Source organism: Glycine max, chromosome 15 (genome assembly GCF_000004515.6).
Source record: "Glycine max cultivar Williams 82 chromosome 15, Glycine_max_v4.0, whole genome shotgun sequence".
Taxonomy (NCBI): domain Eukaryota; kingdom Viridiplantae; phylum Streptophyta; class Magnoliopsida; order Fabales; family Fabaceae; genus Glycine; species Glycine max.
The window spans coordinates 541390-558854 of NC_038251.2; the positions used below are offsets into that span (position 1 = coordinate 541390).

Consider the following 17465-nt stretch of genomic DNA (forward strand, 5'->3'; position numbering starts at 1 on the left):
AAAGGACAAACAAAGAGCATTTCATTTGGTTTTCCAGAAAGAGAAAAAACAACAACAATCTTTATCCTTTTTAATGAGCTCAACTGATTAAGCTGCAAAACATAACTTACGTCTTATGGTCAATTCCCTCAATGCACACCAACGTTTTCTTATTCTCCTCTTCCCTCCCCCTTTATAAAGGCCTATTGTCTCTGAGTTTTTCCTTGGACAAAAGAAACAATTTTTTTTTCTGCAGATGACTGATATTTCTTATATTTTTTTTTCTTTTTTCTAGGGTAAGCAAATCCATATATATATATATATATAAGGGATTGAACTTCTATAGGGTATCCAAATACTTCGTAAAATTATTTTGTTTGGATAACAACCTAACCAAAATAGAAGGGTGCAAAGACACGCAGCAAACAACTAGAAGGGTTAGAAACTTGAACTTGGAAAATTCATCAACAGTAAGAAACTTGAAATAAATAAAATAAAAAAATCCACCTCAAAACTGAATCCAGGAGACACAAAAGGTTGTAAAACATGTCAAAGAATTTGAAAACTTCCGAATCATGCTCGAGCTTCTCAAATTGGCTCTATAACAGCTAGTGGTTGGAAAACTAACAGCATTACAAGAATCCCCAGAAGAAGGGGGACAGCAGTATTTGTGCACTTTTCATTTCCACATTAAATATGTTACAAGAATCCTACGAATAGAGTTTACAATTTTTATCTTTCAAGAGAACAGGGAAAACTGCAGGTAGTTTCAATCAACAGGGACTTCAACATCCATTTTTAGGTCAGATTGACCAAGAACCTGTGACAAATTAGAATAAAAATTAAAATCAAACATATATAGAAATAAAAGGCTAAGCCAAATGATGTCGTATGATCTATATAGCCAACCCCATCTAGTAGGATAAGACTTAATTGTAATTGTATTGTATATACAGAAATAAAAGAGAAAGAAGAGGCTAAAAAAGAGTCTTTTAATACAGAAGTTCACGGTGACACTATCAGATTTTGATGTAATGCTACATCAATGAGTCTTTTCTTACTCATCCATTTTTTGTTGGATACCTAGTACACTGACTGACTCTTCCAAATGAATTTGAAGCACAAATGTTAAACAAACTATCAATTTTGATATGCAATAATGCAAGTAATCAAAATTCTTACACGATTGAAAATTTTGAGGTATAAAATAATCTTGTTTGTATTCAAATATCTCATCATTATCACAATGCCCAATCAGGTCAAATTTCTGGATGAAGAAAGCACCAGGTAAGTTGATTTTTAATTGCTTTCACAGTAGTAAAAATCCCTTAATGTGAGACTTTTTTCCCCCAACTTTTTTGCTCCATCCACTAGTAAGAACCATTTCCCATAAGCCCTCCTACAGTGGCCAACGATGTATCAAGGTGAATAAAATCAATTGACTCACACAGTAGATTTCATTATGTGTCCCACAGGTTTGAGGATTGAATGAACAAAAAAAGGCTACAGTTTAGCTATTCTTCAATACTTTTTGTGATATTCATTTAAGAAATATCCAGAGGAAATATATAACAAAATGTGCAGACCTTAATGAAGTCATCCAATGTCAAGTAGGAGTCTTTTGTGTATCCCGCTTCTCTTAGAACTTGGCTGAGAACTTCCTGCCAATCGAATAGAAGACAAAATTAGCTAAACTCCAGTTAAGTCTAAATATAATACAAGCACAACTGAAAAGGTGTATGGGAACACAAATAGCGTTTGTTAAATGGAAATGCAATTAATCTATAGCCTATAGCTAATAAAAAAAAGCACAAACAAACTGGATCGTACAAAAACTAGAGAAATTTATTGGTTACCATTTTAGCCAATAGCTTCCCCTCTAGAACACATGCAAAAGAGGTGTGCCCAAGAAATAAAAACAGTCCACCCAAATTATATAGTGAAGAAGTTCTCCATGTAACCAATAATGAATATACTAATCCTAGGAAACTGGATGATACTAAATTCAGACTTCAGCATACCAAACTTGAAATAGGGATGTCAAACTAGTAACAATTGGTGGACCTTAATGAAAACCTTGTTTTTTATTTAGCAACTCCTGGTAAAACTGCTTCATGATTAAGCAATACAGGGAAGTGTACAGATTGTTGGTGATACCTCTCTCTGTTCATCAGACATGAATGGACCCGACAAATCTTTTAGCACTTCCAGCATATCTTTGAAAGACACCTTTCCATTGCGGTCTGAATCATATACTTTGAAAATAACTGTGAAAAACTAGTAACCATAAGTACAATGTGATAGTGATGGAAGATAGTATTATAATTTATTAAGGAAAAATTTAACAATTCCCCTCCCCCCAAAGTATTCCCTCTTTCAACGATGAAAATCATTGAATAATTCATATCATTTGAACTCCTCCATATTTGCACAAGCAATTTTTCACTGTTCAACTAACTTCATTGTTGCAGCTATCAGCTCTCCGAAATACTCCCTCCATCCCTAATTATAAGACCCTTTTCAGAAATTTATTTGTTCCTTTTTATAGGATTTTTTTCTAATTTCTAAATGCATTAATTATTTTTCCCTATATACCCTTACTTAATTATTCTTTCTCCAAACATTAATGAGAAACAATTAAGTAGATAGAGAGATAAGCAAAGGACAATTTTGGAATGATAGTACAAATAATTGGCAAATTTAATGTGATTAACTAAATTAACTACTTTTCTTAAAGGGGTGTGAATTAGTAGAAAGGATCTTATAATTAGAAACAGAGAGAGTACATTAACAAAAATTGTGAAGACTCTACACAGGTGCTGAAATCTTCTAACCCAGGGTTGGATTCTACTCAATAAACTTAAATAATATCATTAGAAGTATGTTCTAACTAATATGACTACATGTGACAAATAGACAATTTTATTCGTGAGATGCTGAGACATCTAATTTATCCAAATGCAAAGCGTGGATCTCTTTAAAGAATAATTCTGAACCAATGGAATGATAACAACTTAACAAGTATGATCTTTGGATAAAAAAAATTGAGAAACTTCAGCATTGGTAAGTGTTTGTGTTAGTATCCCACTGACCAGCCTAAAAGGCACTTCTCTTTTATTTAGGATACCCATATATACTTTTGTTAGATTGCCTCTAACTCAACCTTGGGAATCCTTATAAGGATGGGTTTATAACAGTCCCGAATTTAGGATTCATGTGGTGAAATTGTTTCAATTAATTTAATGACCATAATTGCTTATTGGTTGGTCAGCAGTAATAACTGAAAGGCTGGGAGTTGTGTCTATATAATTGAACATAATCAGTTGGTTGGTGGTAATAATTGATAGGCTGGAAGTTATGCATGGCTTTTTCATCCAAAATGAATTTAATTAACATTGCAGCATTCAAGTTGTTTTACATTGGACTAGATAATAGGTCAGCCCAAAATTTGGGTAACCTATATGGCACTTCCCAATATAGTCCAACCCTTTTCTGACTGAAATGAGGAAGGCAAGACTCAAGAGAGAACCTCATTAACCCCATACAGGACTAAGAATGTGACCATAACTGTGAATTTCACTCTTTGAATATATATGTGTGAGCTAAGCAACAGAAAACGGCATCTTCACTTGAGTTGAGAGCAAAGTCAGAACTTAGGAACCTTGAGAAAGCAAAATCAATGAATCCCTAATTTACAACGACATCTTCTAACTCCCAAATTTATAATCGATAGCATTAAATAACTCTGCTGTATGATGTGATGTAACTAAAACGTACGCTCTATTTTTTGTTGTGCGCTCGCTTTGGCACTGAATGCAGATAAGAAGGCCACAAAGTCTTTAAAATTCAAACCGTCGACCATCTTGAGCAGCCTCTGCAAATAAGAACAGACAGAATCCATCAAGTATGGAAAATGCATGTACATGTAGTGATGGGAAGTAAAAGGAAGAGTATACCTGAGAAAGTGGATTCATGGCAAATTCGGGAACGGACAAGAACTCATCTGCGGAAATAAATCCCTTGGCGTTGCGGTCAAGTTGACAAAACCTTTGATATAAGGACACAATTTCCTGCTGGGAAACTAAGTTTGAAACCCAATTTTCAGATCTTAATAAAGAGAAAGAAGAATAATAAAGGGAGAGAGGACCCACATAAATTATTGCAGTGTTCCTGAACTTCCTCGATGTCGTATTGAGTTAGAATAGATGATGCAGTCCCCATATCCACTAAACTAATTTTGGGCTTCAAACCAGAATCAGTAATCAGAAGACCACCTGCGAATATATACACGTGCCTTGCCTTCTCATCATCGACTCTCTCCAACGCACCTCGCTACCCGCAAACTAGTGTGTCCATGGATCCACCCTTTCACATTTATGTCTAATTAATTAATTCCTTTTATTTCGTGCTCTATTTAATTTCCCTTTTTTTCTAAAGCATATAATTTATTTATACCTTTCTCGTCAATTTTTTTTTTCAAACAATAAAATGCAATTTTTTAACAGTAAAAAAAGTCTTTATACTCACTTGATTTTTTCCTCAATCTGTTGGCCACATTTACTCATTTTCTGATGCATCATGCATTTCTCTTTTCTCAATACTCCCATTGTGTCATAATAATTAATGTTTAAGATTTTTCACACCAATCAGGAAAATAAATATTTTAAGATAATTAATATTTATTAAAAAATAATTTTATTAGAATATTCTTATTTTCTTTTTTAATTTTAATAAATATATTATTAAATTTTTCAAGATAACATTTATTATAAGTGAAGATTAAAATAAATATTTTAATATCTCATTGAATAGTAAGATCATCGGTCAATTTGAAAATTAAATTTTCAAAGACTAAAACTCCAATTGGGATGTAAAAAGTAGTATATTTTAAGATCTTGATTAAAAAATTGAAAACTTGAGGTCAGTTCTATTTTATATCCACTAAGTTGGTATAATGTCTACAGACAAACATACAATGAGAGGAAATTTTCAGCTAAAAGGACTTTTACTAGAATGGATTTAAATTTAAACATTTAGCAAAACATAAGTAAAAGTTGGGATAAATCAAGGTTTACTCTTGTTCAATATATTATGCGTGATCTCTTTCCTAAAATAGAAAATTGTAGATTACTTCAAGTGGTATATGATAAGTACAATGGAATTGTGTCTGCGCCCTTCGAGAAATCCGATAATCAAAACCAAAGAATATACCATGTATGTCTATGTTTTCAAGATTTTGTTAAAATCTAATAGCAAGAATAACTGATACATGTACGGGAAAGGAGCATGTTACCATGCTTGGTCCTGCCAAGGAATCATACCCTGATTGTCAAATTTGATATTTTCCTTAAACAATCAAACTTCATTTTTCAATCTACTATCATGCCAGGACCGGAATACCCTTTGGCCATTATCAAGGAAGTGAATGTTGCATTGAACATGATTGTTCTCCCATACCATTGTTGATAAATCCATCCTACACACCCAAGTGGGTAATGCATGCCACGCAATTCACTTCTTAACTAAATTGTATTTCATGGTAACCTCAAATTTCGTTCATGGTGATTAATGTACAGAGTACAGAAAAACATAGATAACGCTGGTAAGTAATGAACATGCCAAGAAATTTATGGCGATTATGGAACAAATTTTTGAAATGGAAACCATCCAGGACGGTTGATACAAAAATTGGTTGAGCATCTAACAATCTGACAATGTTTCAATTAAGGCAAGCTCCAACACATGCAAGCCTCACATTATTGAAGGCAAAAAGTATATCACACTTCAGCAGGAATCCAGGTCACGGCAGGGAGGAGGCTTGGGCTCACTTAACAAAGTAGTGTTCCCTCCTTCAGGTCCACTCTTAATTCGGCGGGGATTTTGGGTGCCGTGCTAAATAAAAAGAAACCAGATTAATAATCCAAGAAGGTATACGTTTCTAGAACATGGACAATAATGAAATAGATCATGGCCAATGTCCTTACCGGTGGCTTCTCACCCTTTCTCAGCTTTTCTACTATCTCAACTACTTTCTCTGGGGTTACATCTTCCTGAATTCACATCAATATAACATGTTAGAGTGTGTATCGGAAGCAACCCCCCCCCCCCCCCCCCCCCCCGCTAAAAAAACAAAAAAAGAGGAAAGACGGACAAAGTAATTATAAGTATATCCCTCTGATCCATTTGAATAATCAGCCACTGTAATCATAGGAGCATTCACACAGCATCCCTGCACAACACCAATAAATTCAATCATTCACCATTGGTTGATCAATAAAATTATGCAAGAACAAGTTGTCACTCTAGAGACTACATATAGGAGTTACATAAGACAAGTATGCACCTCTTTCACATCCTCTAGGATTTTATTTTTCTCTAAATAACAAAAGCTGTATACCACAATAGGTGATTCCCTTTTTTTCCATCAGTTAGGTATTAATGTCCCATCAATTTTGTTTTAATCTTTCTTATGCTAACAATCCAAGGGACTTTCTGGATAACTTAATATTACAGGGAAAAGGCTAAACACTAAGTTATAAAGTCCATAATTGTTATCAGATATATCCAAATTTATCACAACATTATTTGCCAAACAGTTCAGTTTTGTACTTCATGAAATATTTTCCACTCAATACAATTGAAGTGCCAGGGCATATCAAGCAATGCTACAACTCTAAAAACGATGAACTTGATGAAATTAAAATAAGACTCAGATAAAAGACTTACCATGCATTCCATTTCTCCAACAGAAAACAAACCATCTGGTGTTACTTCTGCAAATCAGAGGAGAAAGGAAACTAATTATTAGTAAATGCATATAGTTCCAATTTGTCATGAATAAGATCTGGTTTGGTGATAGCCTGACAGATAATGAGAGAAATTAAGACAGGTGAACTAACCATTGCGCTTCACTCCCAAGTGTTTCAATAAGGCTTCTTCAATTCCTCGTGAACCTCTTATCATACAAGGTGTTGTTCCACAAACCAACAGATGGTACTTCCCAACCTGAAAGCAAGTTGGTCCAGATAAGCTTTGGCCTTTATTAATGTGGATTAGCAACATTGAAAGCATTAAAGCACAATAAGCTTTCACCTTAGCTCGATTGAACATGGAGTAAAATGTGGCAACCTCATACACCCGTATGGGAGGAACCTCTACAATCTTAGCTACCTGAATAATCCACAAAACTGATTGTAAATAAAGAATTATATAGCTTTTTGCATTATTAAAAAAATTTAAATTGCAGTTTGCAAACATTATGTTAATTTGGGATTTCCACTGAAGCATCAGTGACGAGAAACTACAAGCAAAACTCAATGAAATAATGATGAGTACTTTTGCATAGAAGAAGAAATAATCTGTATATCAATAATCAAACCTTGTTGCATGCATAGATTTAGACATGGCATGTATGTCAACCAACAGAATGATACTTTAACAAAAGGATGTACAAGACAAACTATAACAAGCACAAAAGGCTTCACTTTGACAATGTTAGCAAGAATTTCAAAAGGATCATCTTTGCTGTAAATATATTTTGCGTCCTGTTACAAGAATCTCAAGACAATCATGGAAATTATTAAGGGTCTTATTCGACTTAGTACTTAATAGACATTATCTATTGGGCACAATAACGCCTTTTCCATGCAACAGGAGTACAGGACCTGCTCAGAGAATCAGACATAGTCCTTTGATATGTTTCTAGATTTTTGAAGAAGAATACTTCAAGCAGGAGGCCAACATACCGCATCCATTGCAGAAACAGGTAGCCAACCTCCATGCTGCTGCTGGGCAAGATCTAAAAGAGGAATTGTAGCAGATTGCTTATAGTTGGATGGATAGTGAGACAAAATCTCCTTAACCTGTAATCAGCACAGATTAAAATCATTAAATGTCTTAAATATGGGCTCATGCCAAAAAGGATCATACACGTAATGTCCATATTGAACTACAGATCCATAACTCTCTGAAATATTATCACATAGAACCAATCAATCAACAAGGCATCGAATCATATCACTCTACACTTTGTCCGAAATATTCTCTGCTTTAACTCTACATGTTAAACCCAATTGATAAAGTAATCAGGTCAAAGAATAAAGCTAGTCATGCAAAAGAGTAATAATGGTGGGGCAAAACAAACAATATTGCAATAAGTAACAACACAACACCTACTTTTCTCGTACAACAATTTTTTTAAGTCCAAACCAAAACCAGATTTACTATAACAGAATATATATATATATATATATATATATATATATATATAATTCAATTCATTGGGCTAAGTAGTTAAGTAATAGAATATAAAGACACAACCCCGAAGACAAAATGCTGATGGCATTAGGCATTACCCATAAAAGCAAGATAATTGGACTAATAATCTTCATCAGTGCCTGTCGCCACATTCATTTTATTTTTACTTTTTGTATTTTGATACTTACAATGAATTATACAATGACAAATTATCACAAATCGGAGTACCCGCATTTCAAGTGCTATGACGAAACATTACCTTTGCTTGATTGGCCTCGGTGAATTCCCATGGAAGTTTAGGGTTGTTGTCCGGTGTGTCAAGGTGCTGTGCCAATCAAAAGTGGACACATCAACAATCACAATCACGAAGCGGAAAACGGAAAAAATTGAAGCCAAAACGAAGAGCACTTACGTAGTTCAGAGCGGTTGAGAAAGCCCTAGAAGGCTGAGAAAGGGGGAAACCAAACAATTTAAAAAAAAAATCAGTAATGTGAAAAGGAAGTGAGAAAAATGGGAGGGGAAATGGACGGAAAACCTGACGGAAAATCTGACGGATCTCGTTGAAGCGACTCGCGGCGAGGCGTGCCAGCATTTTCGAGGAGCTAGCTACAACACGAAACAGATCGCAGAGAGAGAAAGAGAGAGAGAGAGAGAGAGTAGAGAGGGTGAAGTGAAGGGTGTAGTGTAAGAGAACATGGAAAGGTGGCACAGTGCTGGCCGTTGGATCTCATCAATGGAATGCTCATGGATGGGATTTAGTTTGGGCCTTCAATCACTGGAAAATAGTGTAGGCCTTTATGTACAATAAAGAAATACTATTCACACCCTTTATTCTTCTTGGCATCCTTTGAATTTTTGAAAGGAAATGCTAGATTGTACGAAACCTTTGTATGATAACCGCACCACCTGATACTATCTCAACACGTCACACAAGAGGTTCCCACCTGTATCGTAGGGACGGTGATAAAAATAAAGGTCAACGAAGAGAGAAGTAGTATTAGAGTTGCATAGGTAAGGAGGATCTGGGAAGGTGTCTGAGTCAGTGATCCAATATGGAAGGAGTTTCTATAGTGTCGTTGGAAGCACTGCTATCCAAGCGTGTACAAGAAATGGTCCAAAATGATGAGGAACCACCTCCACCTTATTATGCTAGCAGAGATCATGAGTGTACACAAAACGTGCCTTCTGCATCTTGGTGAACAATCTCTGCTGAAAGTGAGGTTCAACTACTACCCTTGTTGTACACGACCTGATAGTATCATGTTAGTTAACATGGAATGATTTCAATTTAAAATATACATGAGCAATGACTTGGAATTAGAATTAAATATATTTTTAGTACCTAATAAATTTTTTAATTTTATTTTGGATCCCTTGTAAATTTGTTAATTTTTATCCCTAAAGATATCTAAAGAAATTTGGGGAAAAAAATCATAAATTTATTAGGAACTAGAAAGTTATCAAAAATATTATTAGAGACAAAAACAAAGTCACAAATTTATTAGGAACTGTAAAAGCATATTTAAGTTTAAGAATTATCTATTTTATATTACATCAATGTTATTCACACACAATTTCATTATATCATTCTAAACTTAATTTACTTTTAATAATAAAATATTCCAATCAAGAAAAGTGTAAAGATCATGTTTCACTATTGGTGCTGAACACCAAACTTCCGTGACATGAGGTTAAAGTCCATTCAAAGGGCAAAATAAATCCAAATTCCAGGTTTTTGGTTTAACCTGTGAATACAATTGATACTTTGCTTAGCCAAAATGATTAGAACAAAATCAACTCTATATTATAAACAAGTAACAAAAAATCGGACAATTAATAACAAAAATTAATTGACCCGAATGACAGCACCAAAAACTCAATACCTAAAAGCTAGTTAAAAATCTATTCCAGGGAACCCTATATCTAACATTCAATTTTGACAAGTGCATTTGGAACATTGATGGGTAATGATTTATACTGTAACCAGTCCTTGGTACAAATAAGGGCCTCAAGAGTCAAGGAGTCTAATGAACTCCTGTAGCTATCCATTTTTCTAATTTCTGTATCAAAAACAGCATCTGCAGAAAGGGTGGATATTGGCATACACAAAATATCAGATGCTAGTCTAGACAATGTTGGGTACTTCAATCCGTTTATTCTCCACCAGCTCAGAATATCAAATTCTTGTACTCTGGGTTCTAGAGGCTCTTCAAGATATTCATCCAATTCTGTCTTAAATTGCTGGTTACATGTAAAATCAGATATATAGAACTCAAAATCAGAAAGTCCATCATCAGCAGCAAAAAGAGATCCATCAAATTCTTGAAATGGCTCAGTCTTTATCATAGCTTCATTCCCTTCATCATCATTTGTTGCTGTAAAAGGAAGCACTTGTATGATATTATATTCAAGGAACAGCTCATGAAGACCATCCTCAACAATTCTTATCCATTGGTCAGCATTCTCACCAAATATCTTAGCAAAAGTGGATTCCACAAGTTTCATTTTATATCTTGGATCCATGACTACAGCAACAGCCAAGACGAAGCAGCTTTCTCTCCAATATTGGTCAAACTTCTCTTGCAAAGGCGTAATCAAATGACTACAGAAAGGATCCTGGCTTAAGGCAGCACAAGTCAACTCCACCTGAAGTTTGGACACTTCAAGGAAAAATACATTTGCAGTTGGGTATGGTTGAACAGTTAAAATGTTAGCTGCATCATACAAGTACTTCAGATATGCACAGAGTTTTTCCACCTGCTTCCAGTCATCCAATGTTAGAGTCGTTCTGAAATCAGGATTAGAGGCATCAAAGCAAGCAAAAACTTCCTTTAATTCACAAGCAGCAACTAGCATGTGGTAAATTGTATCCCATTTATTTTGGTCATCAATTAAAAGGTCCATCGTACTAGGGACTTGAAGTTGTTGCCTCAGATTCAAAAAATTCCCTTCAATAGATTTAGAAGATTTCACATACTTCACACTCTCCCGAACTTTATCAATAGATTCTCTCATAGCTGATAACGCATCTAATGCAAGGCGACTAAGCACACGAGCATAACAGTTCTGGCTTAATAATTGACCATTGAGGATAACAGGGTTATTAACAGAGAGGAGACTTCTCAGCTTTCCCAAAGTCTCGTTGGAGAAGAATTTATCAAGTGCAAGGGTAAATAGCCTACCTTTCAAATGCCAATCACTTAGGCAGTTCACTATAGTTTGATTCAAGGAACCATCAGAATCAGGAAATGGTACCATGAATACGTTAAGAATAGGATGATGTAGGTTCCAATCACCGTCAATGAAGTGCCCTCGAAGAAAAACATATGCCGATGTTTGGTTTGAAGTCCATAAGTCCAAGGTGAGATTAACTCGTCCAGGAATCCCATCAATAAGATTCAATAGGTTTTGCTTCTCTCTGAGGTACATAGTGACACAATCCCCTTGAATAGCATTAAAGCTCAGTGGATTGAACTGGGGTTGAAGTGCTCGAACAAAATCAATGAAACCTTGGTGTTCCACAATATGAAGTGGATAGTCATGTAAAATAATCATTTTAGCAATCTTACTGTTGCAACGCTCCTGATCAAATGAGATAGCAGCAAGACAAGGTTTCGCTCTTGCTTGTTTCTTTGGTGGATTGGCATCAGTTTTGGAACACAGGATTCCTAGATTTTTCTGACAGATTCCCAAAGCAATGTGTCTCTTGAGATGACTGGTGCCAGATTGTTTTGAATCTTTTAGATACGCAAATGATTTTTGGCATCTTTTACAGTAAGCCCTGGCACATCCAGGTCCATCCTTTTTAACAGTGAAGTGTTCCCAGACAGTCGATTTCTTTCTCCTCCTGCTATTTTGTTGTGTTTCTGAATCAGGGATATTAAACTCCATTGGCAGGACAGCAGGTTGAATCCTAAAAGAAAAATTAAGAGCAAATCATTAGAAGAGTAATTAAAAAGTGGTTGAAACGGACCTGCATTACATCACTTATGTGTTAAGAAAGCAGGCCAAGAATTATAATTATCTCATATAGAAATAGTAATATGTAAGTAACACGGGAAGGCAAGTGTTACAAAACAAAAGACTTGTGGTCTTGAGCATAGTTATCAATCAATCACAAACATGGTTATCAAGTCGTAAATCACCAATCTAATTTTTAAACCGAGAATCATAATTTGTATTGAGACAATAAAAAAATAACTTCAAATATATCATAGTGTTCAATTTAATAATTTTATACTATAAATAGATAAAACTTAACCACAAGCTTCTCTGTCTCTCTCTCACTAGGTTAGAAATAGCTCGACGGTGTCCACCAATCATTTTTGTACATAGAAACTGCTGATATACACCAATTTGTTTTCTAAAAGAACTACTTTAAAAAGTTACAACTATAGAACAAATCTGTTAAAATACCACTAACTCTTAACCACAAACAAGTGGAGTACACAAATTTTTTTAGTGAATGCGTAAAAGGAAGAAGATGCACCGTTAATGGAGGGTCAAGAATGATTTTAGCAAAACCTAATAATCTTGATAAACCATACAAGATTGAAGGATGAAAAATAACCCTTCCCCACGCACAAAACCTATCATTTGTTACAGTGGGAGTGGAATGGTTACAGTGGGCGTTAAGATCTTATCTTATAAATAATAAAACAGAAGAAAAGGGGAAACGACACACAAACTCATCACGCACAAAACCATCATTTGTTAAGACACCCAAAAGCGAATTCAGTAGCAGTGCATTTGATTGTTTTGAAAAGAAACAGAGACAGAAAGAAAGGAAAAGGATATATATACAAACAGAAAGAGAGAGAGAGAGAGAAAGAAAAACCTTTCCGGGCGGCGGCGAACGTAAGCGTAAGGAGAAGGCTACGAACGAACGTTGGAATGGAACGGAAGCGCCACTTACTACTCAGTCAGTCCCAAGCAATGCCAATATCCCAATTAAGGGTTTCAAACACGTTCCTTTTATTAATATTAAAAACAAATCATTAAAGATTTTTTTTTGGGATTTCAATATCTTTATGTTAAAAAAAAAATCCTAAATCTATAAACGATATGTATACTTTATCTTTTTCATTTTATTTTTAAATAAATTTAATTTTAATCATTTTAAAAATAAAATACCCCGTAATTAAAAACAATCTTGCATCATAGTATAATTTTTTATATGAATCTAAAATATAATTTATATTTAATTTTTAATTATTACAAATTTTAATTATAATTTAAATTTTTATATTTAAAAATATTTATTTGCTATAAATATAGACATTTATCTTCTACATGACAAAAATACTAGTAATTTCAATTTTTTCTATAAAATAGTTCTACTAATTCTTCTAGTTATTAGATAAAAAAAATTGAATACTTTTTGAATTTCAAAGACATCATAGTCTTATAGAGGATAAAGTTCTCACTATCAAGATATGTATTTTTAATATCTTTCGATTATCTTTTTTTATCTTTATTTATATACTTAATTTTTAATCTGTTCATCAGTGTTTTTTTATTTATTTATATACTAACTATTGAATTGGACAACACAATAACTAAGTCCTACACAATAAGTATATTCTTTCAAAGATAGTAAAAAACCACACATGAATGAGTCTATAGCCAATTTTCAATTACAAGCTATCAAAGGAACTTTTGGTATTTCTTAGAAGGAAATCATCCTTCAACCCTCTTTAGAAGTTTCACTCTCAACCCTAGCAGAAACAATTCACTCTCCATCATTATTTATCCCTCTATCTACAATATTTAATCATTGTCTTCTTTGAAGTTTTGCAATTGTTATCAAAGGAGCTGTTGAATAAGTTTGAGCTTTGAATTGGTAAAAAAAAAAAAAAACAAGTTTGAACTTTGAATAAGCTTTTATAAAATAACATTTGTTTTTAGGACATACATTCTTTGGATGACATCACGGAGCTTGATTTAGGCCAACTCCTGGCTTTTTTGCTTCACTGAACGAGTTTTGCAAATTTTATTCACACGTTGCTTTTGTTTATCCACTGCTTGATTGTGTGCTGGTAGATTTTATTTTTTTTATTATTGTGCCTTATTTCCAAACTATTTTCTGTTTTCGGGTACCTCACGACTAATTCGTTGACATTGTAAGATATCTTGTTAAACTGAACGCGCGATTCAAGATTTTGATTAAAAAAAACTTTTAAAATCAACTATTCTTCTGCTTCACTGTGTATCATTACTTTCAATTTAAGATTTAACGTTGGTCACTGGAGAATTTGCTACTCAGTGAATTACCAAAAAACATTGCCGCGTACAACAAAACTTTAAATAGACAACATTGAAACAGTGCAAAAAAATAAATTAATATACAGAAAGGTTGCATATGACTCTATATATAACCAGGTCAGAGCCAGACTATACATCATGAAAACAATATATAATCTGAAGAACCATTGTTAGAAAAAGAAAAGAAAAAAGGGAGGAGCAGTAGCATACTCAACGTACACAAGGCTTTGGCTTTGGATGTTACAACCAAGACACCAAGTCCTATGTGGCATATGCTATGGCTTTTCTGTGTGATGAAATTTTTTTTTTGACATGGATGGATCAGTATATATCTCAAGATTCAAAGAATACTTATAAAGATATTTACAAATGATTTATCAACAAAGTCTTCATATTGACACAGTGAGACCTTTGTCCGCGACATATGCTGTGAGAAAAAAAAAGGTGTACTGTGTAAGTTCTTATAACCAATTAAGTCCTAGATTTGACATGTTTTTCCACATTTTTCTTAAACTTCAATGCCACATCAATAGCTGCATTAGGCATAAGAAGTTCAAGAAAGCTGTGGAAAAGCATAACAGGACTTGTTCAAGCAAGCATGGAAGTTGAAATGCTGAAGAAGCTAAATATATAGCAGAATGAATTGAGTTAGAGGAGTGGAAAGGAGAGAGGAGGAAGACCCTTTGAGCTTGCTGTAGATAAGCAATCAACATTTCAACATCATATAAAAGATAAGATCAGGATCAGGGACAGTGGGGCTGCATTGCAATTTGAAAGGTGCAGCCAGCCACAGTTAATTCACAAGTTTACTACTGCAACATCAGCCCAAAACTTAAAGTATGCCACGCTTTTCTTGTGAGTGTCCCAAAGGCTGGATCGGATTGATTTTCATGTTAACGTGAAGCAACCATAACGATCTCAATTCAAGAACAAAAATGAAGAGTCTCTTAAAAAAATAATAATGTTCAGATTCTTACCTACGTGATACGTGTTTTTGTTATAATGACTTGACGAGGGGTGCTAAAACAAGATGGACCCGTCTCTAGTCAATCTTTTTGGTCTTTTTTCGAGTTAGATTGAAGTTTTCAACCTTTAAATTCACTTATTTTTTGGTTTGTTAAAGAATGGGTTGAAAGAAAAGTGAGATGGACGAAGCTGTCAACTCATTTTTTTATTAAAAAATAATTTTTATATTTATTTTGAAATTTTATACATATATTTATTAATTTGTATTAATTAATTTTTTATTTAAATAAATAATTATTCAAAATTTAAAATAATACATTTGATTTTTAGTAAGCATTTATTATTTATTTATAGAAAATAAAATTAACTAAAATATATTTAAAATTTTTATTTAATATTTTTGTTTGAACGGAACGACGAATCAATTCGTTAACCGGACAAAAATAAGACAGATTAACACTTTGAAATCATATATGAAATACAAATGAGATGAGAAGGATGAACCCGTTTAATCACCCTTATTTTGATTATTCAATATCATTTTTATTTTTAAAGTGTAGTAAACCCTCATAAATGATATAGATATATAATCAGAGAACACATATTGCAATTCTGAACGGTAACAGGCCTGAGGGTATTTAATAGACATGAGGCAATCCTGGTTCAATTCAGGGGTGAGGTCAACCATCAATTTCCCTCTATGACTCTATTGATCTCGTCGGTACCACAAATCAAGAAAATATTTAAAGGATAAGCAAAAAGTATAAATAAATTTATATTATTAATAAATTATTTACACCTATGTTATAAATTTAACGAGGAAATATTTTTTCGTCAATGTGAAGACAAAGTTCAATTTTGTCCTGCAATTTTTTTTTATTTTTATAAAATTATAATATGTCATTTTTTTTATCGGAATAAGATTTAATTATAATATGATAATTTTTTATATTAATTATGCAAATCACCAAAGTAAATGGAACATTTTTTACATTAGTTACTAGGTAAGTTCAGATATCTAAATTTTAGTCTAAAAAAATGAAAAATTATAATTTTATTTTATTTTTATCTAGAATAATACTTCACTAATTAAAAGCACAACAAGTGCTGGTAAAAAAACATAAAATAAATATAACATTCGGAGCCATATTAGCGGTCTCATCCTCCTACTAGCCACCCTACCCAATATGAGAAACCAATTAAATTCATACAGCAAGATATGAAATCTTAATCTATACTAACATACAGCCGCATAGAGCAAGATACAAACCCATAAGAACATAACAATCTAATAAGCAGGGTATGAATCTTAATCTTATTGGGTTCCTGAAAAATTGTACCACCTTTTCCAAATATCATGAGATACCGAGCAATTGGAAAACAAGTAGGATGTATCTTGCACACTCACATTGAAAAAAACGCACACATGCTCATGATCTTGCAGTTGTATTTGTCTTTTTTGTAGGGATCCTATCTAACAATATTCTCCACAACAAGAATGACACTTTTGGTGGTATATGGATTTGCCAAAGCTTTTTGAAAACCTCCACCTCACAAGAACCAATTCTCATGTCATACAACCAAATACGAAGATTTGACAGTAGATAAGGTTGATTCATCTTCCAACCACAACCAATCATCCTCCCCAGTCAAATTGATGCTAGCCAACTCTAATAAAGAGTGAAGTTCATCAATCAAATTCCTCTCTCACTCAGACCACTTAAAATCTCACACCCACTTGTTATCAACCCAACAACCCATATTACTTATCACTTCCCCTTTTTCTTCGAATTCAAAAACAATCTAAAAAAAATGTTTTGATATGAGTCTTCTCCTACCCACCTATTCACCCAAAATCTAGTAATAACATCATTCTCAATCTTTCACTGAATGGCCTTATCGAATTTTCCAGGACGAAATTCGAATTTTGCAAATTTTAGATAATGAAAAATGTATTTAAGCCATCAAATTTAAATTATACTTTTAAAATTATAATAATT

At 33.5% G+C, this 17465-nt stretch overlaps 3 protein-coding genes and 1 non-coding gene across 7 annotated transcripts; all 4 read right to left on the minus strand.

Annotated features, from left to right (window-relative positions):
* Positions 1-473: 473 nt before the first annotated feature.
* On the minus strand, positions 474-4357 carry LOC100500057 (EF-hand, calcium binding motif-containing protein). Of its 2 annotated transcripts, none has more exons than NM_001349789.1 (6): positions 4131-4357; positions 3936-4049; positions 3757-3853; positions 2137-2246; positions 1566-1640; positions 474-799 (listed from the first exon to the last, which is right to left on the minus strand). In NM_001349789.1, the coding sequence occupies exons 2-6, from the start codon at positions 3951-3953 to the stop codon at positions 749-751; spliced, it is 351 nt and encodes a 116-aa protein (NP_001336718.1). In that variant the 5' UTR covers positions 3954-4049; positions 4131-4357; the 3' UTR covers positions 474-748. The 2 variants fall into 2 exon arrangements, with proteins under 2 accessions (NP_001336718.1, NP_001236227.2); NM_001249298.2 differs by having other exon boundaries at positions 3936-4060.
* A 1132-nt stretch (positions 4358-5489) lies between these two features.
* LOC100786050 (NADH dehydrogenase [ubiquinone] flavoprotein 2, mitochondrial-like) lies at positions 5490-9346 on the minus strand. 3 transcript variants are annotated; one of them, XM_014767341.3, is made up of 10 exons: positions 8776-8883; positions 8648-8680; positions 8495-8560; positions 7725-7841; positions 7072-7149; positions 6879-6984; positions 6706-6752; positions 6131-6208; positions 5964-6029; positions 5490-5871 (listed from the first exon to the last, which is right to left on the minus strand). In XM_014767341.3, exons 4-10 carry the CDS (start codon positions 7731-7733, stop codon positions 5764-5766), a joined length of 492 nt encoding a protein of 163 aa, XP_014622827.1. In that variant the 5' UTR covers positions 7734-7841; positions 8495-8560; positions 8648-8680; positions 8776-8883; the 3' UTR covers positions 5490-5763. The 3 variants fall into 3 exon arrangements, with proteins under 3 accessions (XP_014622827.1, XP_040865372.1, NP_001240921.1); NM_001253992.2 differs by having other exon boundaries at positions 5749-5871; positions 8771-8870; XM_041009438.1 differs by having other exon boundaries at positions 6879-7149; positions 8771-9346.
* A 671-nt stretch (positions 9347-10017) lies between these two features.
* On the minus strand, positions 10018-13187 carry LOC106796308 (zinc finger BED domain-containing protein DAYSLEEPER). Its single transcript, XM_014768110.3, has 2 exons — positions 13073-13187; positions 10018-12148 (listed from the first exon to the last, which is right to left on the minus strand). Exon 2 carries the CDS (start codon positions 12124-12126, stop codon positions 10159-10161), a length of 1968 nt encoding a protein of 655 aa, XP_014623596.1. The 5' UTR covers positions 12127-12148; positions 13073-13187; the 3' UTR covers positions 10018-10158.
* A 1786-nt stretch (positions 13188-14973) lies between these two features.
* Positions 14974-15124, minus strand: MIR396F (microRNA MIR396f). Its single transcript, NR_048829.1, has one exon. It is a non-coding gene; the product is annotated as a microRNA MIR396f (primary transcript).
* Positions 15125-17465: the final 2341 nt, after the last annotated feature.